The 25,495-nt window shown below is 39.3% G+C and overlaps 1 protein-coding gene across 1 annotated transcript in view; it reads left to right on the top strand.

Moving 5' to 3' along the window:
* clstn2a (calsyntenin 2a) overlaps window positions 1-25,495 on the top strand; it is a 166,603-nt gene that overhangs the window by 105,897 nt on the left and 35,211 nt on the right. The window contains exons 3-8 of the mRNA XM_085377112.1: window positions 12,217-12,412; window positions 14,465-14,576; window positions 14,728-14,824; window positions 20,374-20,523; window positions 23,673-23,858; window positions 24,524-24,781. Of these exons, the coding sequence (XP_085233238.1) occupies window positions 12,217-12,412; window positions 14,465-14,576; window positions 14,728-14,824; window positions 20,374-20,523; window positions 23,673-23,858; window positions 24,524-24,781 (999 nt within the window). The remainder of the gene's footprint in view (window positions 1-12,216; window positions 12,413-14,464; window positions 14,577-14,727; window positions 14,825-20,373; window positions 20,524-23,672; window positions 23,859-24,523; window positions 24,782-25,495) is intronic.

A 25,495-nucleotide genomic window follows, 5' to 3' on the forward strand; every position in this document is an offset into this window, starting at 1 on the left:
TTTAAGAAAGATGATAGCACAAAGGCCAGAGAAAAGTTAATTATTAGCTGCAGCAGACAAGCACAAATTATTGCATGTACCATGGATTTGTGTCATGTGTACCAATGTTCTGGTTCTTATATAGTGCTTTACTCTGAGCACTCAAAGCTCTTTATACAACTTGCCTCAACTTGAGCTAGACTGACGTCCAATGAATAGCAGGGATCAAAGTGAATCAAAGTGTCCAGCATTTAGACTGGAAAAGGTTGGCAAGTAGCAGAAGGAATTCTTGTTCCTAAATTTCTCTGTCTTTTAGCTTTAATAGTTACAGATCTAACATAGGCCCTGGCCACTGAGTAGCATGTGACCTCTGAATAAATAAATTATGTCAAACATGCATTTATTGAACAAAGTCAGCTGTTTGAATACTGAGGGTGACTGTATGGAGCACGTAATTAAACTTTTCCGATACATGCTTTTAGTGTCACAGAGTCACAGATGATGAAAATGTGATTTAACAGTCATGAAATCCGTTCATGAAAGGAGGTTTGTGAGAGCATCTGTGTCAGTGTGTCTAAGCTACTGAGCCATGTCCTTCTCTTCTTAGTGTGCCGCTGAGCTGACGGAGGTCATAGTCAGAGCCACAGTGACATTTACAGCTCAGAGGCTTATGGAAACTCCCTGCTGTACCTGGAAATCTGTAATTATCTCACAACTAGCCTGCCTGCAGCCCAGCAGAAGGGTGTCAAAAAATGCACAAAGAAACAGAAGCACAGTGATTTGAACGTCACTCATAAGAGGTGTGATTTGGTTGAAAAGATAATGAACAGATGATGTTCAGTACAAAAAGGTTAATAGGAGAGCAGGTAGGCTTCGGGGAATTGGTTCTTTTTAATGAGAGTGTTTCCTGTCTCCTGCAGATTTATAATAATCTTTTATAATTATAAAACAGAAAAAGAAGATATTACTTTTATCTGCTTCTAATATAAGGGGAAGAAAATGCTTGAATGATTTGACATACGATAGCAACATGGACCTGCCTATTCGGATGTTGGTCAGTCGAGTTTCTGTCTGTCAATTAATGCATCATATTCAGCCAGAGGCTGACTCACTGTCTCTGCTACTACTGACATTTGAAATGTCTTAGCAAATATTGAATGGGTAGCAGTGAATTTTGGTACAGATATAGCCTCATCAGGGTGAGTTGCAGCAGGTTTTGTGATGCCTACATAGTCCTGTGAAGAATCAAATACACCCTTATTGCTTCCAAAGCCATTAAGAGGGTAAGCACAGCCAGGTGCTGTTAATCTGTTACACTTGATTAATTGATCGTCAGCAAGTGTGAGCACCGCTGTAATAGCAGAATTTTTCACAGTTTGATGAACTGGTCAGGTGTGTGTTAGCACAATGCCGCAGTCCTCCCAGGAGTGGACGTCCAAACAAATTCACCTTAAAGTCAGGCACGTCCGACAGATGAGACCGAAGTGGAGCTGTTTGACCATAATGGATAGCACCATGTTTGAAGAAGCCCAACAAGCACAAGAACCTCACACCAACTCTCAAACTTGGCGATGGAGCGATGATGATTTGGGCTTGTTTTATAGCCGCATTGCCTGGACACCTTTCGGTGATTAAGTCGGCCAGGAAGATGTGATGCCGTCTGTCCTTAAGAGAGCTCTGCATTAATGAATGCCCGAAAACCTCAATTGACTGAAGAACAGTGGGCCAAAATTCCTTCACAACAATGTGAGAGATTGATCGTTTCACACAATTCATTAAAGCATTGTTGCTACAGGTGTTTCTACAATGATGGAGGTGGCACTTAAGTCTTAACAGTACTACATGCAAACCTTATTTTTTTTCACATGACTAGATTTCATCCATAACTCTTTAAGCTTGCAAAGCTGTAGATGCGCAACTGTTGTTTCTGTCAGTCCTAATTCAGAATAGATCTGTTTAACTAAAATAAATTTGGCTGACATAAAAATATGCATTTTTCTACCTTTGACCAACAATTTAGGTTTAATTTATCAAAGCTTTCAAAGAAAATCTTGAGAGTTGACATGAGTGCTTTTTAAGTTGTAAACCTGTCTAGTGAGGCTTAATTGGAGCCTTTTGAAAGTGTTAGGATAGAAAAAGAGAGAATCTGATCGGTGTTGCACTGTTTTTGTGTTCCAACCCAGAGACAAACAACGTGAAGAGGGATGCCCTGTGACAGCTGGGATAGACTCCAATGCCCCTGTAACCCTGAAATTGATAAGTGATCTTAAAAAAATGTCATATATTATTATGACTGTAAAGCAGCATGATCCTGGCCAGGAGCGTGTTTAAATATAAGCTGCTGCGTGTGTGATCAGTGAAAGAGCAGGAAGCTATTAAATTGTTAGCTGGTGACCTATATTAAACAGCAGCTGACTGAGGTGCAGAGGAGGAGGTGATGAGGGTGAGTGAGAGTGTAGACACATGAGTGTGTGTGAGGTGTGTCAGGGGTGAAGGAGGGCAAGGCTGAGTGGTGCATCTGAGTGCTGATGTTAAGAGCTAAATAACTGCTTACCGCTGTGAAAGCTACTGCAACGGAAGGGAGATGAAGCATGGGGAGGAGAAGGTGGCGAGGAGGAGGAGGAGTAGAACCATGATGAGATACTCAAGAGGTTGGTAGTGTTATTTATACCTGCTTTAGTTATCTCACACACTGGTATTTCTCTGTATACTTCCTCCCGCCTCCATCTCCCCTACAGGGTCTCTGCCCGCTCTGCCTCACTTTTTAATCCACTTCTCTGACCTCTTCTATTCTTATGCTATTGATGTAATTCAACTTTTTTTTTATCTACCCATCTTTACTGAACAAGTTTGCTGTAAAAGCACGCGGCTGAAGCATATAGTACTCAAACTATCATCTTTCTATCACCGTTATCCAGGTGTTTGAGACTGTGCCTCATTCAGCGGTTAATGGTTTTAGGCACTTAGGCCAAAATGCTCTCCTCTTCAGCATTAAAGTCACAGCTGCATCTTCACTGACAGCAACAGTTCATCTGGTGAATTCCAATCCCACAACTTCAGTTTCCAATAAACACTAATTGCATCACAGACCTCCAAAGCCCCTAGCAGAATGAATGTGTATTGTCTTTGATAATGAATTCTCCCCATTCCTATATTGTGTTGTCTAAGGCATCAGCAGTCCTGGGTGAATAGATAACCTAAATGTGTGTGTGCTTGTGCATTTGCGTGTGTGCGTCCCATTTGTGTAAGCTTTTACTTTGTCACCCTGAGGTCAAGTGGATGGTGCGACAATCTCCCAAATGCAATTAGGAAGTGGCCGGCTATCTAAAGGAGACTCTGATAAATTACTCCTGCATGTCTTTCTTTAACTGACTTGGAGTTAAAGTGGCAAATAGATTCACCCATACACAGAGACAAACTGCACATTGTGTGAATACCGAGCTTTTTACTGCATTTCAGCGTGCCAAACAGGCTCTAAAGAATTTATAGCATTGAGATTGTTATCTCCTCAAAGTGGGACTATTTATTGCAGAATTTTCTGGAGGAGAGTGAGATGAGAAAATCGATTCTGGTGCGTTTGCATTAGAAGACATTTCAGAAGTAATTTTAGCTCAGTTTTAAAGAGGTAAGAACTCTTCTTGATTTATTTTCCCAATTGTCCTTGTTTGCAGTATATGTAAAGAGATGCTTTCATTCACTATACCAACCAATGGAGGCTTGTGAATCGAATACTAAGCTTACTTAACAAGCCTTGGTTACTTTCTAATTAGTAAGCCTTTCTTCTAGCAGTGTGGTCTTTTAGTCTGAAGTAGTGGAATAAAGCTTGAACTGAGGACCTAAAAATCTCTATAAAATGCAGTGACAAAAGAACCACTACTAATATTGATAACATCGCCTCCCATCCACTGCCAGGTGCTCGGTGTCCTCTCTGTGTCTTCACCGAAACCTTCGGAGACAATCCTCTTAATGCCAGCAGGGAAAGGCTTATTATAAGGCCATGAACCTTCATCATCCTCTTTCTCTCTTTTGCATTTTGCTCTTCCAACCCTACTCTCTCAAAACAACAACAGTAAAATAAAAGTAGCTGGAGAGGAGAGCTCTTTATAATGTTCAACTACTGCATCTATATTGAATCTCTTCGATATGTATTTCCAATAAAACTAATGTGTGTGTGTAGATACAGAGCTCTGTCTCATCTAGTATTTACTGGACTGCATTAGACTGTATAGCTTTGAATTGCTGAGTACAGATGGAGCATTAGTGGTTAAAATAATGTCCTTAAAAGTACAGTTGTTAAGTCTGAAGCTGGCAAACTAGTTGGAACATCTTAAACAGTTCACAGCTTATGGTGACAGAAGACTTATAGCACATTGTTTGCTCAGTCACTATACAATCATCCACGTGTGATTCAGAGCAAGCTCTGTCTTCATGAACTAATTTATAACTACAATGAAATTCACAAATGTTGTAAAAATCCAACCAGTTACCAAGGATCCGGTGACCTTGCTAGACTGCAGGCTACGAAGTTCCTAATTTAACAGAAACATAAATCCCCTTTTCTCAGTGCATTTCTATTATTTGCAAACTGCTACCGGATACCTGACCAAAGGCACACTGTCACGGTCTGGCTGGCAGACCGTGGGGATGTGGGGAAGGAGGACCCAGGCGCGGAGCTCAAAGTTCAAGCAGTGCGTTTATTTACAGAGGGTGATATCAAACAACAATAAATCCCCGTGTTTTTCCCCAGACTCCCGTGTCGTGTCCTCCAAGTGCTCTCTGCTCCCGTGTCTGCACTCCCGGTGCTCGCTGCTCCTTAAGCCTTCCACGCTCCTCCTGCGGGAAACAATAGCGGCAGTAGTCAGGACACTGAACAATGGCAGGCATACACTACACGACCAAAACCTAAACTGGGTAACTAACGTGGAGTCCCAAGCAAATGATCCCGCGTCGGTGGGAGCTCCAACTCTCTCCTAAGTAGCTCCCCCGACGAGGCCTGATCAGCAGCAGGTGTGTGACTTCGGGTGTGGCCAGTCCTTCCGCAGGGCCACACCCCTCAGGCCTGCAGGTGGCTGAGCTCCATCCTCCAAGCATACCCGCAGACACACACACACACACACACACACACATCTACAAGCATGGAGAAGAGCAGCAGCAACACCAAAATACATATAATAATAATAATATAATTCATAACTGCTCAGGGATCCTGGGTTGCTCAGACCCAGGACCCTGACACACACAGCTCAAGCTCTTATCTTTCTGCATGAGAAAAAAAACCCTCATAGCGAAGGAAAAACCAAGTCCCATTAAAATCTGACACTGAATAAAGCATTCAAAATGATTTCTGATTTTATTCAGTGGGTGTTTTGTGGCGCACACTGTGCATATTGGGCAGCATGTTTGTACTTAATTCATAGAATATTTGCAGAACATTGGGTGCATAAGGAGGCGTGAGGACTGTAACACTACTCAGTTACACACACAGGTCTGACTGAGTGTAGTGTTAGAGTTTATCTGTGGGCCAGTAGTGGGATAAAGTGTAATCCATCCATTAATTAAACTTGAGGGGCAAGGGTGACCGTGAGATCAGTGCTGAAGGCAAGAGAGTGAAGGAATCGAGGCTTAAAACCGCCTGATACTCTGCTTAGAAACCCTCTTTAATCAGGGTCTTACAGCTTCCTACCACACATACACACACACACACACACTGTCACAGTAAAGCTTTTGTGTTTCCCGCTCTGCACAGAGTCAGACAAATGTGCACAGACACACCAGATGGAGTCACAACAGTATTTGATTAAGAAAAGGAATTAACATGATTGAAATTTCTGTTTCTCTGTTGAGGCTTGACTGAGAAAGTGGGTTCATATAAGGCTTTCAGTACTTTAGAAGTCACTACTTGAATTTTTCATAATCCTGTGTGCATTGCGTTATGAACCTAAAGATGTTTTCAACAGAGGTGACCAATGTTTCCGTGCTGTCTTTGGGTGTCAGAATGGGAATTTTCTACAAGCTTCCAGATGAAACCTATGACCTATGGTTTGAAGGTATATGGAAATGCATATAAAACGATCACCAACTCAATATTGTATTGCAAAAAAAAAGCAGAAGAGTGTGCAGAACAAACTATTATGATGCCACTAAACCAAACTGCTGAATACATAGAAATTTGCTGAATTAAAAGATTTAAAATTATGCTGATTATGTATTAAGTACAAAGCCATCAATTACCTCCAGGTGTCCAGGATTTGTTCCAGCTGAGAACAAGCAATTATGAATTAAGAGGAGTATTTCTTTTTCAAAAACCTATGATAATAAATAATGAAAAAAACACTGTATTTCTGTTACTGGGATAATTTTAGGGAATAATGCCAGAGATGATCTGAAGTTATGCAGCACTTTTATTACACTTAAATGTTTTACTTAAAAAATGTGTTCAGTAAGAAATACATCAAAATTTGATTTACTTGAAATTAATGTTATTATGAAATAACATCGTCACTTTGTGATTAGATAACCCTTTATGTATAAAGGGTAATTGTTGTTTTTTACTTGTTTATTGTCTATTATTTATTTTCTGAAATGAAAAATGACATGAAAAGGAAGAGAAGAAAGAAATTTAAATTGCATTTCTTGAATGTTTTGCTGTAGATTTCACGTTTAAGCATCAGTGTTCGTAGATCCTGATTGCTGCGTGTATTTAAAGTACTTAGTAACAGTCACTTCTGTAGTAAGTCATTCACATCTGACATGTTACAACTGTTCCACTGTTGCTTAAGTTTTGAAGCCCCGTTAATTAATTAATGTATCAAAACGAACTGTCATTTAGCTGCATGTATGCAGTCACCAATCACATCTGATTTCTTAAAAAAACACTAAAAAAAGTTTGCTGACTTTTAAAAAACCGTTAAAAAAAAATAAAAACAAAAACTTCAAAAAGCTTTTTTCTCCCTAACCCTAACCCTGTTATTTTCACAGTGCTGTTTTAATTAAGCAGAGCCATTATGAGCCACGGGGTCATAACAGAGGAGTCCGGTAAAACCTGTGAGTGCTTTTATAGCACCTAATGTTCTCGTTTCATTAACATCCATGTGGGTTATCAATCATCCAGTTCATGGTGAGTGGTTGAAAAGAAGGCAAAGAAGAAAGGTTTTAGATCTTCAATTCTTAACCCTCTCGAGGCAGGCGTTGCCGATTTGCAACAGTTAAAAACTAACAACCTGATTACCCCACATACATATTTTATGAGTTTTTTTTACTCAGAAGTACCACTGCAGGACTTGGTTGTGCATTAGCAACAAAAAGTTTAATTTAAGCCTGAGAGGGTTAAACAACTGATGGAGAAACCTAGATATTTTAGGGGATAATCCAAAGTTCAGCTGCCTTCTTTTTAGGCGCTCAAGAGTTCTTGTTTCATTAATCTGGATTTTGTTTTCTATTAAGTGGCACTGTCTCTAATTCCTAGTTTTTAAGGAGTGGTGTAACATGTTTTTTAATACAGACCTTTTGTGATGTATGGTTTGCAAATAGTGGCACTGACAAAAAGACTGGAGGTGACAGAGCTGAAGATATGAAGATTTTCATTAGCAGCGACGAGAAGGGACAAGATTAGTAATGAGCACATCAGAGGGAGAGCTCAGGTTGAGCGGTTTGGAGAAAAAGCTAGAGAGGCATGGGTGAGATGGTTTGGACATGTGCAGAGGAGGGATAGTGGATATACTGCACAAAGGATGCAGAGTCCAGGCTGTAGGCAAAGAGGAAGACCTCAGAGGAGGTTCATAGATGTAGGGAATGATGCAGGGGCCGAGGGTTAATGTGACAGAGGAGGATGCTAGGGATAGAGTGAAGTGGAGGCAGATGATCTACTGTGGTGACCCCTAAAGGGAGCAGCCGACAACACAACAGTCTGTAAACGAATCTCAGTCAGTTGAACCATTTGTTATATCTGATTCCCCTGCTATCTCTCTCAACTTTTCTTATGAATAAAGGCTCAAACAAATACACAAAGTTTCTCGGTAAGTCTATATCTGTGGCACACACACACACACACACACACACACACACATACACAGAGGAACTTTGTTTAGCAGTGTTTAGTTAACATATAGACTATCACATTATCACTTTACAAGTGATAATCAGAAAACTATGCAACAAACAGACTTATCTGCAAAACATTTAGTGCACAAATTCAATTTAGAAACTTTTGCAAACTCAGTACATGAAGTGGAGGAAGTAGAGACTATAAGACATTCAAAAAGATTCAAAAATACATTCTGGAAAAACTTTTTAGGTCAAGCAAGTTTTATGATGGGCCATTGAGATGATACAGTGATGGCTATCTGGGAGGAGGAGCAGAAAGAGCTGATTTAGCCATTTGGACCTAAAGTTAAATTCTTCTTTTAAACAAGCTGCGTTTGATGTGGTTAAAATAAAGATTGAACAGAAAGTGTGAGCAGTCCAAAATATAGAAATGAAAGTTAAAAGAAATGAAATGCTCTGTCAAGTCATGCAATTTGCAGCGGGAATGCGCAAATTTGTTTTGGCTCCTTGTGACAACATGTTAGCTTGCAGGGAATCATTTTCTCATTAAATGTATCCTTACTGTCCCTTTCCATTATTTTGGCAATTTAACATCCCAAGAAATACATGTTCCCCGACAGCTTGACATTTTGTGTCGATGCAGTTTATGCCACTGAAGCATGCAGTGGAGTACCATCTATTTTAGATGATTGTTATTATCGAGCCATTTTTTGCTGACTCTTGAATTTTCCTCTCTTCCGTGGCGACGGGCCAGCTCCCTGAAGCAAAAATCTATGCATTTGGATATTTACTTTGAAAACCGACCCTTTTTCGCTCATGGTGTGCACGCCAAAAGATTGGGCTTCATTTCATCCATGCACGGCAGAAGGTTGAAATTATAGCATTCCCTCTGCTGATGAGGAACAAACTAAGTGGCGGGAAAGAAAATCTATATATGCATGCACATTATTAGGCTTGCATGGATGGGTGTGTGTGTGTGTGTGTGTGTGTGTGTGTGTGTGTGTGTGTGTGTGTGTGTGTGTGTGTGTGCGCAAAGTACTTGCAGAGAAAGTAGGAATCTGCTTGAAATCTCTGTTATTATCATTAACATATACAGTGGGGCAAAAAAGTATTTAGTCAGCCACCGATTGTGCAAGTTCCCCCACCTAAAATGATGACAGAGGTCAGTAATTTGCACCAGAGGTACACTTCAACTGTGAGAGACAGAATGTGAAAAAAAATCCATGAATCCACATGGTAGGATTTGTAAAGAATTTATTCGTAAATCAGGGTGGAAAATAAGTATTTGGTCAATAACAAAAATACAACTCAATACTTTGTAACATAACCTTTGTTGGCAATAACAGAGGTCAAACGTTTACTATAGGTCTTTACCAGGTTTGCACACACAGTAGCTGGTATTTTGGCCCATTCCTCCATGCAGATCTTCTCGAGAGCAGTGATGTTTTGGGGCTGTCGCCGAGCAACACGGACTTTCCACTCCCGCCACAGATTTTCTATGGGGTTGAGGTCTGGAGACTGGCTAGGCCACTCCAGGACTTTCAAATGCTTCTTACGGAGCCACTCCTTTGTTGCCCGGGCGGTGTGTTTTGGATCATTGTCATGTTGGAAGACCCAGCCTCGTTTCATCTTCAAAGTTCTCACTGATGGAAGGAGGTTTTGGCTCAAAATCTCACGATACATGGCCCCATTCATTCTGTCCTTAACACGGATCAGTCGTCCTGTCCCCTTGGCAGAAAAACAGCCCCATAGCATGATGTTTCCACCCCCATGCTTCACAGTAGGTATGGTGTTCTTGGGATGCAACTCAGTATTCTTCTTCCTCCAAACACGACGAGTTGAGTTTATACCAAAAAGTTCTACTTTGGTTTCATCTGACCACATGACATTCTCCCAATCCTCTGCTGTATCATCCATGTGCTCTCTGGCAAACTTCAGACGGGCCTGGACATGCACTGGCTTCAGCAGCGGAACACGTCTGGCACTGCGGGATTTGATTCCCTGCCGTTGTAGTGTGTTACTGATGGTGACCTTTGTTACTTTGGTCCCAGCTCTCTGCAGGTCATTCACCAGGTCCCCCCGTGTGGTTCTGGGATCTTTGCTCACCGTTCTCATGATCATTTTGACCCCACGGGATGAGATCTTGCGTGGAGCCCCAGATCGAGGGAGATTATCAGTGGTCTTGTATGTCTTCCATTTTCTGATGATTGCTCCCACAGTTGATTTTTTCACACCAAGCTGCTTGCCTATTGTAGATTCACTCTTCCCAGTCTGGTGCAGGTCTACAATACTTTTCCTGGTGTCCTTCGAAAGCTCTTTGGTCTTGGCCATGGCGGAGTTTGGAGTCTGACTGTTTGAGGCTGTGGACAGGTGTCTTTTATACAGATGATGAGTTCAAACAGGTGCCATTCATACAGGTAACGAGTGGGGGACAGAAAAGCTTCTTACAGAAGACGTTACAGGTCTGTGAGAGCCAGAGATTTTCCTTGTTTGAGGTGACCAAATACTTATTTTCCACCCTAATTTACGAATAAATTCTTTACAAATCCTACCATGTGGATTCATGGATTTTTTTTTCACATTCTGTCTCTCACAGTTGAAGTGTACCTCTGGTGCAAATTACTGACCTCTGTCATCATTTTAAGTGGGGGAACTTGCACAATCGGTGGCTGACTAAATACTTTTTTGCCCCACTGTACATTGACACATCTTATTCCTCCTCTTCCCTCGATCTCGCGCTCTCGTTCTTTCCTTGCTTCGTTATAAAGCTCTGTTTGGTTCTCGTTTAAAATGTAATCCAAAAAAACGCATTGGTCAAAACAGATGGAGCGAAAAATGTATTTCTATCCAACCTCCAAGCTGTTAAGTGGAAGTACCTTTTCCTTCTTCTACCACTAAGTCAGCACTGTATTAAAATCACCCTATCTGGGCATATCTGAGACTATAGGCCTGTCTGTGCATGTACCGGCATGCTTATTTCCCTTTTTCAAATATTGTCTTTCTACAAATGCAAATTGTGTCCCACTGTGATATTGAGAAACTTGTCATTTCTACAAAATTTAAAAGGAGGACAATTCAGGGGCTGGGCATCTTGAAAATTCATAAGGGATCAAACTTTGAAGAGGACTATGTTTGGCTTCACCCTAAAGCAGATTTGCAAAGTTGAATCAGGTTAAAAGGATCTGTGTGCATGAGAGTGGAGAGAAGCCAGCGATGACAGGGAGCTTTGTCTTTGTGTTTGTTAGTGGCATTTCCTCTATGTCCCGCTCTGTTCTGAGATATCAGCCAGCACAGGGTCAGAGCACACCAGCTTTTCATTGCCTCCGCAAAAAAGATTTCCCAAATCCCTGAAATGAACACTTGTGCCGGGGGATGAATGCCGCAGACGAGTCTAGAGTCACAAACACACAACACAATACACTGCCAGAGTGTGGTGTAAACACTTTGCAGACAGGACAAATTCACTCCTTTGTTGAGGTGGCGCAGCTCGACACAAATCAGAAATTATTTTTTCTCTTAACTACACCCCGGGAGCTCCGCAGTGTGATTTTGTGAGCTGCTCATGCTGACAAAGATTCCTGTGTCCAGAAATGGACTGAAATGTGAAGTGATAGCCAATCTGTAAAGAAAAATGCCAGCAGTGTCTATTGTTAGTTTTGCTTCATTACCCGCAGTTTGATTCATCTTTAACTATCTGAGCTGTTGGGTGGCTACTGCTGTGTTTGAGAAAATGGCTGGGAGGAAAAAAAACAAACAAACAAACAAAGCAAAATAATACGATTTTTACCAACAGTGTCATGAAAGAAAATTAAATGAATGAGGAGAGAAGAAATATTTCCCAAAGCTTTCTTTTTTTGTTGTTGTTTATTCACATAATGTGGACTTAAATTGCTTGTAGGTCTGATAGTTGTGCTGACTGCTTTCATGTTAAGTACCCATCAGTGTCTGTCCACTGATGAACCACATGCTGCGCAGATGTTGACTCTGTGTTGCCTTTGTCTTCTTCATCTTTGTGTCTATTTTTTAAAAAGAAAGATCAAAAAGAAGGTTTTTATTAGCCACCTAGCTCCTACTCGAAACTATCTAAAAATCAGTGTCTTTGCACTTCAAAAAACAAAAACAAAACAAATACTCACTACTTCTGACTGTGTAATCCTTTTAAATGTAACATTTCCTCATTTCTGTTCCTCTTAGGGGAGATTTGTGCCTTTAAGATCAATGGCGATGATGCTCCATTTGAGGCCGTGGTGTTGAATCGCACATCAGGAGAAGGAGTGCTGAGAGCCAGTAGCCCTGTGGACTGTGAGAGCCAGAAAGAGTACACCTTTATTATCCAGGCCTATGACTGTGGGGCCGGCCCAAGTGGTGCAAACTGGAAGAAATCCCACAAGTAAGACAAGCTGCGACTGTTCATGTGTCTGCATTCGATTTAGCTTTAATCAATAAAACGTCATTATGTTAAAGATTCTTTTTTATAGTGCGCCAAACATTTCAGGAAGTGTCTTGTTTATTTGTGCTTTTGTGAAATTCTGTATATTTTCTGAAAACTCTCTTATGAAAATGTAGTATTAAAACTGTCACATACGGCGCTGCCTGTTATTATTTATCTCAGTGTGACTCATTTGTGTAGCTGCAACTATAGCTGATTTATAGGGGGTGGACAAAACAACGTCTTACAAATAATAGACTTTATCTTCAAAATATACATGTCAGAGTTACAAAGGCAGCTGCTCAAGTGAGTCACATTAACTTCTGGGAAGCAAACACAACAAAACAATGCCAGTGTTTAAAAAACAGAAAAACATCTCCAGCAAAGTCGTTGTCATAAATGCAAACTGTGCAAATGTTTTGAGCCACCCCTGATTTCTTTATATTTCTTAGGTGGTAACAATAATAATAATAACAATAATGATAACAATGGTGGTAGTAATGGGAAATAAGTGCATATAGGACTAAAAACAGAGTTTGTACAAACTTAATAAGTTTGAAAGTCAGTATTTGGTAACCATCTTTCGACGCAGCATGAACTCTCTTAGGGAAACCTTCTTGCAATTTCTTAAAATAACTTTTAGTAATAATTCTCCAGGCTTCTTGAAGGACAGTCAAAGCTCTTCCTTGGATGTTGGCTGCCTTTTGTTCTGTTCAGAGTGTCTGGGATCGTTGTCATGTTAAAAAATGAAGCCGTTGACAATCAGATGCTTTCCAGACTGCTTATTGCTTATAGCTCTTTGGGAATGACCTTGCTAGTGCAAAAAATAATATTTTATGCCTGTGTCATTTTTTATAGATTCAACTAAAGAAATTTTAAAATCATTTATACAGTTTAAAATTTACATTCCTCTAAAAATGGACCAAAAAAAGGTCTGGACTGATAACTGTAAAAAAGTAGCCAAAGTATGTCGAGAAACTTTGAAAAACTTAAGACCACTTTTAAATGTTGCGAGCAAGTCTGGCTCCTTGGAAACGAAATATTTAAAATAAAATGAGGGGTGACTCAGTACTTTGCCACAGTACTGTGTTTATGCAATGTCTGTGGCTTTGCATTCATTTGAATGTAGGTTTGGCTTTGTTTATAAATTCCTTCATAAATTACACTGTGAGTTACAAAAAAGAATAACTGTGATAATGAGATTGAGTCTTTCTTCTCCTAGTTCCTTTCTTCTGTTGTTATTGTCTCTCAGTCCTTTATACTCTAGCAGTCACAGCTGTTGCAGATATGTCTGAAGATATGTCCTCCTAATGCTTTGTCAATATAATGTCTGTCTGTAAACTGTGTAGCGGTGCTATGTGAATTAGATTGACAGACAGGCAGACTGGCATGGACAGCAGCAAATCAAACCCTCTGGTTCTCCAGTCAGAAGCACCAAGCAGCTAAAATAAGACACCGCTTATGGGAGAAGAGCGAGAAATGCAGAGAAATTTATCAGCTCAGGGATCTGTGATGAATTTCTTTAGTGGGAGATGAATGACACAGACTGTACCCTGTGTGTGTCTGTGTGTGTCACATTATCATGGCGTGACATTCTAAATAGGCCTCATTAAGCTAATGTCATTAATTAGCCAGATGTGCTTGCTCAGATACGGTGGGAGTTGCTGGCAGCAAAGGTCACCGGTGAAGAAAACTTCATGATACATCTGCGTTATTGCTTCATTTATATACTTTAGTGCACAAATGTTATCTGAGAGCTGCGTTAACCTTCCAGCTGATGATATTGTGAATTCAGAGTTGAATGTAGGGAGAGGAAAAGCAGGTGCGAGAAAAATTTGAAGCTTAAACAACAACAACCCAGCTTTGCAAAACATTCAGGGGATGAATCTGTGCTTTTTCCCTAGCCTTAGTCTTCCTATTTACCCATTTCAGCTCCACATTAATTACATATTTTACCTAGTGTGTAATCCCTCATACCAGCATCTTCTGTCTTCTACTTTTTCTTACATCCAGAGCTGTAGTTCACATCCAGGTGGATGATGTCAATGAGTTCTCCCCAATCTTTCGGGAGTCTCTGTACAAGGCATCAATAACAGAAGGAAAGATCTATGACAGCATTTTGCAGGTATCAGTTTTCTGTTTTTATCATTGCTTTATTGTTAAAATCAGTATGTCAGATAAATGAATATGGTCTAACAATGCCACAAGAAGCGTACACAGCAACAATGTTATTAGTTGTGTTTGTGTTGGATTAAAGTGTATGTTGGTTGTTAAAGGTGGAAGCCTGGGACCAGGACTGTTCACCACAGTACAGCCAGATCTGCAACTATGAAATTGTGACTGCCGGGACGCCATTTGCCATAGACCGCAATGGTAAGTGTTTTTGTACATGCGTGGCTTATTGTCTGGCTGGAAAGTGATATGATTAGGAGCAATCACATAAAAAATAAAAATAAAAATTGGTCATTATTAACATTTCTTTTAAGTCAAAAACAAAAAATGATAAAAAAAAAATGTTTTGATGATAAAGGATTTAATTAAATGGTAAGAACATAAAGAATTGACCGAATAGGTTCAGGCTGAAGCTTTAGGTACTCACACCTGCTGTTTTCTAGCTGCAGTAAATATCACCAGAAACATCCCAAAGAACATAATAAATCAAGAAAAAGCATTAAACAAGTAGAAAGACTAATATTTCATAAACAGTGATAATCATACCTCACTGTTATATGTGTTTATGACCTGAGTTTTAAACACACAGATTTTTAATTCCCTATCACAATCACTCAACGCTTTTTACAGATATACATCTTTTTTAAAATATTGATCTTGACCTTGCTTTTTTAAACATACCTTTGAAACAGCCTCTGAATACGTCCTGGAAAGAGATTATTTTGTGCTTTGTACATTATCAGTGCAGTGCAGAGATCAACTAAGTCATAAAATATTAAAGCATGCAATTTAATAAACAGTCTTTTGGTTGGTTTATAATAATCTGATCTATTTATAATTCATTTAGCTTTCATTTAGTGTGTGAATGTGTGTGTGAATGGGTGGATGACTGGATATGTAAAGCGCTTTGGGGTCCTTAGGGACTAGTAAAGCGCTATATAAATACAGGCCATTTACCATTTACCATTTCTTCTGTAGCAAATAAACTGAATTGATGTGATGTGATGTTTCCCCATACCTTCACACAATAGGTAATTGTGAAACTTTCAAGGAACAACAGAGTATGTGTATATATAACTTTTAAAGATATTGTTAATGTTATATAATATTAGTTTTTAAGGCTTTTATGTTGAACATTTGGGAATTGTTTGTGTGAGCCTGTCGACATAATTTAAAGTGAATTACCACACTCAAAAATGTAGTGTGAGCCACTCTTGTGAAATTCTTTCAGATGTTTATGAATGTTTAATTCACTTTTACTATTTTCAAAAGCTGTTCCAAACCTTTCCCCAGTGCAATATAAATTTGTGTCATTAGCAAATAAAGCAAATATTAACAATTTCGACATGCTACATATGTCATCTATGTACAGTATAAACAGCATAGGGCCCAGCACAGAACCCTGTGGAACCTCACAAGTAACCGTCACTAAATCATAGTCAGCATTATTTATACATCTATACTGATATCATTCATCTAGGTAACAATATAAACATAAGCTGATTGTCTCATTCCAGTTCTTGCATAAGTATTTTGTGCTCTAAAGCTTTTTGAGGTCACACAGTGTATTTCTTGTTATCCAGTGCGTGTGTTACATCTTCTACTCATTGCATTACAGTTAAGGAGGAAGACCTATTTGCTTTAAACACAAACTAACAGTCACTTGATAGAATTGTGTATTTCAATCCTTCCAGCTCTGGGAAGTGGAGAAATTGTTCTTTAATTGGATAATGTGTTTTTCTTCACTTTTATATATTGGAATGGCTTTTGTTGTGTTTTCTTGGAAATATACTTGAAACAAATGACTGTAGACACGCTACACAAGTTTGTATTGACAACATCTTCATCTACACCTTCCTTGTCTCTTGACACCACAATCTTATTGGCTAAGCAGTTACGATAGTTTGCTGTTTAACTTCTTTTTAAACTACTTTAACTCTTTTTTTTTTTTTTTTTTTTAAAGACTGTTAAACACTCATTTTATGGTAATAGTCAATTTAATTTAGTCTAATAGCACTTGTTAATTTACTTTAGATGTCATATATTTAGAGCACAAAAGCATTTTGCCTGGAGAATAACAAAATATAGTGTATTTTGATATAGTAGTGGCTCTCCACCTTACACCTTACTGTATTTGTAGCGCAATCTCTTATTTTGTTGGTAAAAATCATTTTTAATTTTTATCATATGAGAAATTTTTTACATTTGCAATACAGTTACTCTAACTTTAACGGCTGTGAGGTTCTTGTCCCACTTGAACACAAACAGAATGCCCAATGTCTTCAAAAGAAGAAAACTATTCCTCAGCCATACATGTAATACTGTGATCTCAGCCAGCTGAAATTTGCCAAAGACGAACATGAGACAGCCCGAGAATGCTCCGAAGACTTTAAAATGAATAATGGAACGGGCCATGGAGAACAACTTTGTGTAAAGGCATAATATCGAGGATGATTTTAAAGTAACGCTGTCTGCTCAGCAGATTAATGTTAATGCAACAATAAAATACATCTTGAAAAGGGAAAAACAGACAACTGTGAAATATTCCTTTTTATTGGAATAATACTGTAATCCATGAGGTAGCTTTTTATTGGTTCATAGCTCAAAAGTTACTTGACAGATAGCTGCCTTCCTCTTAAATTGTTTTGAGTTTTCCCGTGTTCCTTTGTGGCTTTACGCCAGTCCTACTTGACTGGAGGAGTGTATTTTATTTTTGATTAAGTGCTATTCTGAGCTTATCAGAATATTGCACTACTGTCTCTCTGAGCCTGCACATCCACACTGATCTGTGTAATCCAAACACACACATACACTGCTTTCTTTACTGTATCTCCCTCTCTTAGGTTCGTATTTAATATTTTGTCTTATTACTTTTTGAGTTCAACCTCCTGGTCTTTTTCTCTCAGTCTTTTACCGTTGTCTGGCTCATTCAATTTAAAGCCCTTACAGGCACAATATTATTGTTCGGAAGAAACATATTAGTTAGACTTTCTTTATAGAGAAATACTAATTTTGTGAACTGAGAGAAGTGCAAGACAAGATAAAGCGTAAATGGGCTGCAGCATGTAGTTCTGCTAATGGATGTGGCGTAAACTGTAATCTTAAAATTAGACAGTAAATTTAGAATTAAAAATGATTGAACCCAAAGCACCATTGTTTAGACTGGTATAAATAAATGGGCTTCAAGCCAATGTTACATGGGGTAAGATGTTGCAGCAGCTCTTTAGAAAAGAACATCCTGTTCTGTGATTACAGATACTACTATTTGTACTCATTCATCCTTCTTTAAATGAATTCAAAATCATCTGTAAGGAAATATTTTTTTAGGTATTGATAAATAAAATTAGAAAGTTTTACTTCATATTCTTTTTGACTGCTGACACTGACATAATTTACTATAATATTGCTTAGATCTGTGCAGACATACTAGCAATTTAGAATGACCAGTGGATAATTTATTCTCATATATAATACTGAGCATTGCTTTATATTTTACTGGATAAATGGGAAAAGACGCAGGGAGTTTTGCAACATGTGCAAGCATATGTGCAAATACAGAATATAAGACAACAGTTCTAACAAGCTTGAAAGTCAACATTTTGTATGACCACCTTTATTATTTCCTAACATTGTCAAACTGAGGAATGAACCTGTTGCTTTCCCCCCACGTTTTTCCATCTGCTTTAGATTTTTTTTAAGGCCTGCCATGTCTTACTTTCTCCTTCACTTGTTCAGTGTCTGAGATATGTCAGTATTTCAGCCGATAGCGCTTTAGAAATCATCTGTCATCTAATCATCTATCTATTTATTTCATGCCTGTCAAACTGTCATGGCTACTGAACGGACCCACGCGCAGACAGTTCTTTCAAGGAAACAAAAGGGGATTTATTTACAATAGGGATCACCTTAGTGCAAAATATATGTACAGTGAGTTGGGAGGGGGTCCAGGGCTCCAGGGAGAGAAGGGGGGGGGGGGGAATCCACACACACGCTTCCTCTTCCACTCAGTCACCGCCACCGCTCCTCCGCACACACGCACTCCTCTTCAGCCGCACTCGCTCCAACACTCCACACACTGCCCCACTTGGACAGGTCCGGTGATTCGGTCCAGAATCTACAGACAGAAGGTCAAAGGTTAGTTCCACAACATAAAACACGTGTAAGCGATTCTTCTTTGAATATGCCGCGAGCACGAACTCAGGTGGTTCGACGTTCCAGCGGTGAGCTGCTCTGTGCCACTGCCTTAAATAGCAGCTGGGGAAATCAGCCAGATCAGCCGCAGGTGGACACCATCCACAGGGGTGCGTGGGCCAAGAGTGAGAGCCCGTAATGAGCTCCACCCAGGCAGAGAGGAGGAGGAGAGACAAAAAACTAAAACTAACAACAACAAAACCTGTAGCCAGCGTGGGCCAACCAGAGAGACACGGGGACCGTGACACAAACTGTGTTATCAGCCCTTTCAAAGTAATGCAAACCTTAAAGGGATATTCCAGCCTATTGTTACTGTATTTTAAAAAGCATCATAGTACTCAAAATCAGTGCAGGACAAAATATCAAAGTATTAATAATATGACGACTCATTAGATATTGTATTTATATGACATATTTAAATAAAACGATTTTTTTCTCTAAATGTCTTCATTTTTAACCTTTTTAATGTTTAACTAACTTTCTTAACTCTCCTGGCTCCTCTTCATATTAGGTCAAAAAGTAAATTAAAAAATTATGTTTAATTTGCTTATTTGGCTTCTCTTTAAAAAACAAAATATGAAGATTGTTGCTTTAGGTCACATTGATGCAGAGTCATTACACTCATTTTATTTCATTTTGTTAAACAAAACTATTACCAAACTGCTAAACTAAACTAACTGATAAAGTGGTTAAAAAATTATAAATCAGCCACCTGGAGAAAGGTTCTCTGCTAATAAACAGAGATGGGAAATTGTGCTTTACTGTTCACACCAGCAGCAGATCAAACGCTCACTGTTGGAGTTTTTGGTAAAAACTGTCTGATTCTGACCTCCTTGCCTTTCTTCCTCTGACATTTCTCTTTTTTTTCTTTCTTTCTGTTCTCTGAACTGATTTTCTTCTCTGCCAGCAGCTAAGCCTCCAGATGCAGCACACAAATAGTTTCAGTTGTCTTCTGGGGTCTGAAAACACAGTCCTTAATGCCAATGTTACAATAATCTCTCCAAATCCAAACCAAGTTTCCCAAATCAGTAAATATGTACGCATCAAGCTGTCACAAGCTGTCAAAAAACCATCATAAAACAGAAACATTCAAAAAGCTTAAGGACAGCATTATGTCAGAAAGGTACATTACCAGCATGAACTTTAACAGAGAACATCAGAGGAAAAATGTGAAATGCTAATAATTATCTTTTACAATTAGCTGGCAGTGAGTCACCCAAGGCCTCTTATTGAAAATGTACAGGCTCGTGGCATCTCCTCTTCTCAAAGCGTTACCCTGGTGACAGGTGAAGATAATCCATCAGTGTGGTTTTACATTTACTGTTTACAGAGAGGTTTTAATATTCAAATGTAATATAAGGTTACTGGACCTTGAGTTTTCAGTAAAAGGCTTCAATAAGTACAAAGAGCAGTTTCTTTAATGCCAAGTCGTTTCCAGTTATTGCTCAGTGGGAAGCGCTGCTTGCTTTGTTATTGCCAAATACAACAACACAACAGCTTTTTTTCTCCGCTGGTGAAAAATCCTAATTATATTTCCATTGTGTTTTTGTTTTCCGCAGGTAACATCAGAAACACAGAGCGGCTGAGTTATGACAAACAGCAGAGCTACAAGATTATGGTGACGGCCTTTGACTGCGGTCAGAAGAGGGCGAAGGAGGATGTGGTGGTGCATATTGAAGTAAAGCCTGTCTGCAAACCTGGATGGCAAGGTTAGATGAAGAAATAGTCCCTTAAGTATTTGCATGCTACCTTAATTTACCTGCCAGTAATGGACAAAACTGACTTGCATCTGTATTTGGATAAAATATGCTTACACTTTTCCTAAATGTTAGCAGTGGCCTCAAAATTGATGGAGGCAATTCAGTGAATTTTCTGTTTTTTTGGCATATCCTTTCCCTCAGGGGAATTCTCTTATTTTAGAATCAGCATCTCTCGAGGAAATCAGAGACCTGACAAAAAACCTCCGAAGGGGAAGTTGACTAGATTGTGGGTTTTTTCTTCCTCCTTTAACATGGCAGCAGCTTGGCATTCGAGTCAGCCTGTCTCCCCTGCTGCTTCACCTGTCAACACTGACAGCATCTCAGGAGTCAAGTTCACACAGGAATGAAAGAGGAAGACAGAGAAAGATAAGAAGAGAGAGGGGAGATGGGGAAGAGGAAGGAGGAAAACTCGAGGGAGGAAAGGAAGAAACAAAGTTACAGTGAGGGAGAGAGGTGATGGGTATTCTTACAGCTTTAATCTGACCAGTATACAGCTTACTGTGTAGCTGATGGTAGGAAACCTCAAAATGTACCAGGTAGCTGTGGTTCTGTCTGAAAGAATGTGTTTCTTTAGCCCGCGTTGGTTGTGTTGTTAGATATGGTCGTGGTAGATATAAAAACATCTAACCCATCAGGAGCTTAAATTGATCCCCATCATATTCACAAAGGTTTTGCAAAGCTGAAAGATAAAGTAAGCCAAAGCAGCTATTATTTATCCATGAACCAGCCTGCTCTTTGCCAATTTCTAAGTACACAGAAAATCCTGTGGGGGGCTTATTATTTTCTGAACTATTTTTAGGACATTTTAAGCTTGTGTTACTGACAGTGCAGCAATGACAGCAAACAAGAGACACAGAGTTCATGACCATTGTCTTAAATCTGAAGCCAAGGACACAAGTTGTCTTTGTATATCTTGAGAAAAATGTGGTATTTAAATAAAAAATACAAACAAAAAATTGCAGAGGTGGTTTACGAAGTTTTTCAAGCCGTGAAGACTGCAGGTATGAACATCAGGGGGGCATCACAGGGAAGCTGAGTAGCTTCTTTATATCTTGCAAAGATGGCAAAAGAAGCCAGCAGGTCGCTAAGTACTGTAAACATAACTAAATGAAAGTGATCTAGATTAAGAGATTACAGTACAGACGGCTGAAGATCTTTAGTTTGAGTCCCGTATGATTCATTTTGACCAAGGAACTGCTTTGGCTACAGTTTAACAGTTTAAGATACTTTAGTGTAACGTTTTATGATCCAAATTAATTCACGTTTGGTTTATTACTATAGATAAAATATTGGTGTAAGCAGATCTTTCATAGATTAAAGTCCAAGGTAAGCAAAATCCATTAAAACCAGGAAACTAAAATCATGATGAGAAAGACCAGGCAGAAACCAAAAACACAAAGGGCTAGGAGAAACCAGGAGGAAAAAATTAGAAGACATAAGGGAACAAACACAAGTATAAGACGGGACTATAAATACACTGGGAGCTGACTGGCAAATGACAGTTGGAGATAATCATGTAATCAGGGGGAAGACAAGGACGGGAAGGAAAACTGACACAGTTCATGAAAGAAATCTAACCTTCAAAGCAAAACAGGAAGCGACCAAGAGACACAAACTAAACAAGGAGACAAGAATAGTCACTTAAACATGAAGACGGGGAAAAGGAAGCACTGGAGGACAAAGGCATATGACATAGAAATGAATCAGAGGGGGCAATGTATACAGAAAAGACTGAAATAACAAACACAGTGTAGGACCCAAGGCCTGATACAAGTCAAACACTTAAAACTGGAACAGGAGCCAGAAGGCAAATTATACTGCACTAATGTACTCAGCATACAGGTCTTCAAAGCCTAAACTAAGTATAAAAAACCTCAAACACTAGAATAACAGTAAAACTGAGACAGAAACACAAATTCATATATATTTCCTAAGAATGTAAAACCCAAAAACAACACAACACCTTCAGGCGACGACAATCACTTTGACATAAGTTGGCATTAAATAAATCATATTAGTCCAAAGGGATCACACAAAAATACTAAAAAATAGTGTGATTTCAAGTGGTTTTGGCTGTGGGGTAATTTATTGAGGGATGTGTAATACTGAGCGCAACATCACACAAGATAAATATAATAGAAACACTAATTATTTCTAAAGGTCATCTCCATGTCATAGGCATTAACACAACAGGACTAAAGAAAAAACTAATTTAAGAATACAGGAGTCGTGTCTATTTTTATACCAAAACATCCAGCATTGCTCAACATGAAACTACTGACAGGGAAAATGTCTCCCAGAGCTGGAGGACTCTTCTTGTTGCTCACAGAGAAAAATAGAGAATTATTTTTAAGCTGCAGATGGTATCAAAGTGTTATCATGTCAAATCGCGCTTGATCTCATGTGCTGCTAACATCCTCATCAAAGTTGCATTATTCTTTGTAATTTGGCTCATAAAAGAGCCCATACTGCACGACCATTAACCCACGTTTAGCTTAATGTAAAACCATTAATCCATAGTAGCTTATGAATAAAACATAATGCAGTGATGCATTCAGGCCAAGTCCTCTGTACACATAACCTTATTTATCATCTGTGTGTAAAGGTCGGCTGTGCCTCTGCAGCTGCTCTTTTGAAGAAGTCTCCCTGGCATTAATACAAGCTTCACCTCACCTCTCACTTCTCTTTGCCTACCTTATCACAGTCTGTTTCTCTCTGTGTGATTTTTCTCAGGAGACTTGATATCATATTGTGTGGGTTTAGCAAGAGATACCAGGTTTCCACCACCAACACAGAGATTTCTATAAGGAAAAATCAAAGTTATGAATCTCTTTCACCACCATGATTCAGTAAATATAAGTAAACACCTTGTTGGATGACCCTTCCCATCCTGTTTCTAAGATGTGATTTAATATCAAGCTCATTACAACTTGTGTCATGATGGCTAATTTCCTTCTTATGTAATATGGGGTGAAAAGATCATTCAGATAACTCCAAAGAGCAACTGAATACCTTCAGGTTCACAGCAAAAGACCACTGATATGACTAAATAAACTCCCTAAGGTTTACAAACTGTTGCAGTGATTTTGTCCTTTCAGGTTGGAACAAACGGGTGGACTATGAGCCTGGGACTGGGAGCAAGCAGCTGTTTCCCAAGATGCACTTGGAAACGTGTGGAGGTCCCTTGTCTGGCGTGAAAGCAATGGTAGAGCTGCAGACAAATCACATTGGAAAGGGCTGTGACCGCGAAACATATTCTGAAAAGTCTCTGCAAAAACTCTGTGGTGAGGAAAAAAGGAGTGTGGGTGGAGGGTAAATTAATCTAAATGGAAGTGAGGAATGTTGATGCCCTGTTGAAATAGGGTGGTGCCATTTTAAATGGACTCTGATAATAATGAGAGACATGGAAAACTTTAATTCGAAGAATGAAAAACTTCTTGACATCTGAACTCTCGATGCATTTTAATAAGCCAAATGCCTGTATGCCATTTTACTATTCCGCAGTGACATTACATCCCATTAATAGCTTGAGGCAAGTTTATACAGTAAATGTGAAAACGCTGTGAAACTGTGCCTTCAAATCTGATAGGTAACTTTATTCATTTGTAATTATTGCCAGAAAGGGGGAACAGGTAATTGGATTACTTTTTTACCGGAGAAAAAATAAGCTTGTAAAGGTTTTGTGCATTAAACATTTTGTGCTTTTTGAACACCCACTCCCAACAAAGAAGCAAAACTCAATTAAAAACAGTCCATCGGATCATTTCAACCAAGCACAAAATTAAATTAAATTGAAAGAAAAACACATACAGATGGCAGCTTTACCGAATTGCATTGAAGTTTCTAATTATGCTGTGTCTTTGTTGCAGGATGAATGTTGACTATATAAGTAGACTGCATGCTACATTAGGATAGATGGATTTATTAATCATGGCTTTGTGACTTCCAGGTGCAGCATCAGGCAGCACTGACCTCCTTCCTGCCCCCAGTCCTTCCACAAACTGGACAGCTGCTCTGCTGATGGACAGCGGCAGAGACAGCGACCTTATCTACAGATTTGATGGGCGTCAGGCTGCAAATGTCCCAGATCACGTGGTGCCACAAAACCTGACAGACCAGTTCACCATAGCAACATGGATGAAGCACGGGCCCAGTCCAGGACTCAGAGCCGAGAAGGAAACCTTACTGTGCAGCTCTGACAAGACCGGTGAGGAAATCATTTCACTGTGCTCACTTATAAGATCCAGACTACACAAAACTAAATGGCAAATTAATCTTTTCATTAGATTCAGTTTGCTGACATTTGAAGACCAGTATGTTCCTCCTGCAGCACTACTGGAAACCACTGACCTTTCAGTGACACTTAAACATTTTGTGCTTTGTCCTACATTGCAAAACATACCATAAGCATGAGCCCTATCAATAATAAAAAAAAAACCAAAAACATTTCAAAACAACCGGGTAATTAAGCTGAGACCAAAGCCCACAGTGGCAAATGCTCTTTAAAACTTTTTCCCCACTGCATCTCTGAACTGAGCTGCCTGCACTGTGTAATTAAACAAGCCATCTGCACATTGCACGCGCTCACAATGGTCTCACAGATGGCTTATTAGCTTACGAAATTAGTAGCCTGATCTTGTAATGCAAAACTGCAGAGCAGTTTATTGTAGACCACCAGCATCTTTTAAACCACTTTTTATTTGTAATCTTTTTGCTTAAGGATGTGAAAAGTACCAACAGTTTCAATGTGCAGCCCAGCTGTGAAATAAAATGCCCATGTTTTGAATCCCATCACTCCTCTGGGTGTGCCAGATGATATGCAGGACCGGTGATGAGCCATATCACAATCACATTCATTTTCATGCCATTATAGTAATAACTCATGTATGAAGAGTATATAATATGTTCCTAAATGCATGAT

The sequence above is a fragment of the Diplotaxodon limnothrissa genome, linkage group LG18 (assembly GCF_057381915.1).
Source record: "Diplotaxodon limnothrissa isolate DT_005_m linkage group LG18, D_limnothrissa_male_GT1.1, whole genome shotgun sequence".
NCBI lineage: Eukaryota > Metazoa > Chordata > Actinopteri > Cichliformes > Cichlidae > Diplotaxodon > Diplotaxodon limnothrissa.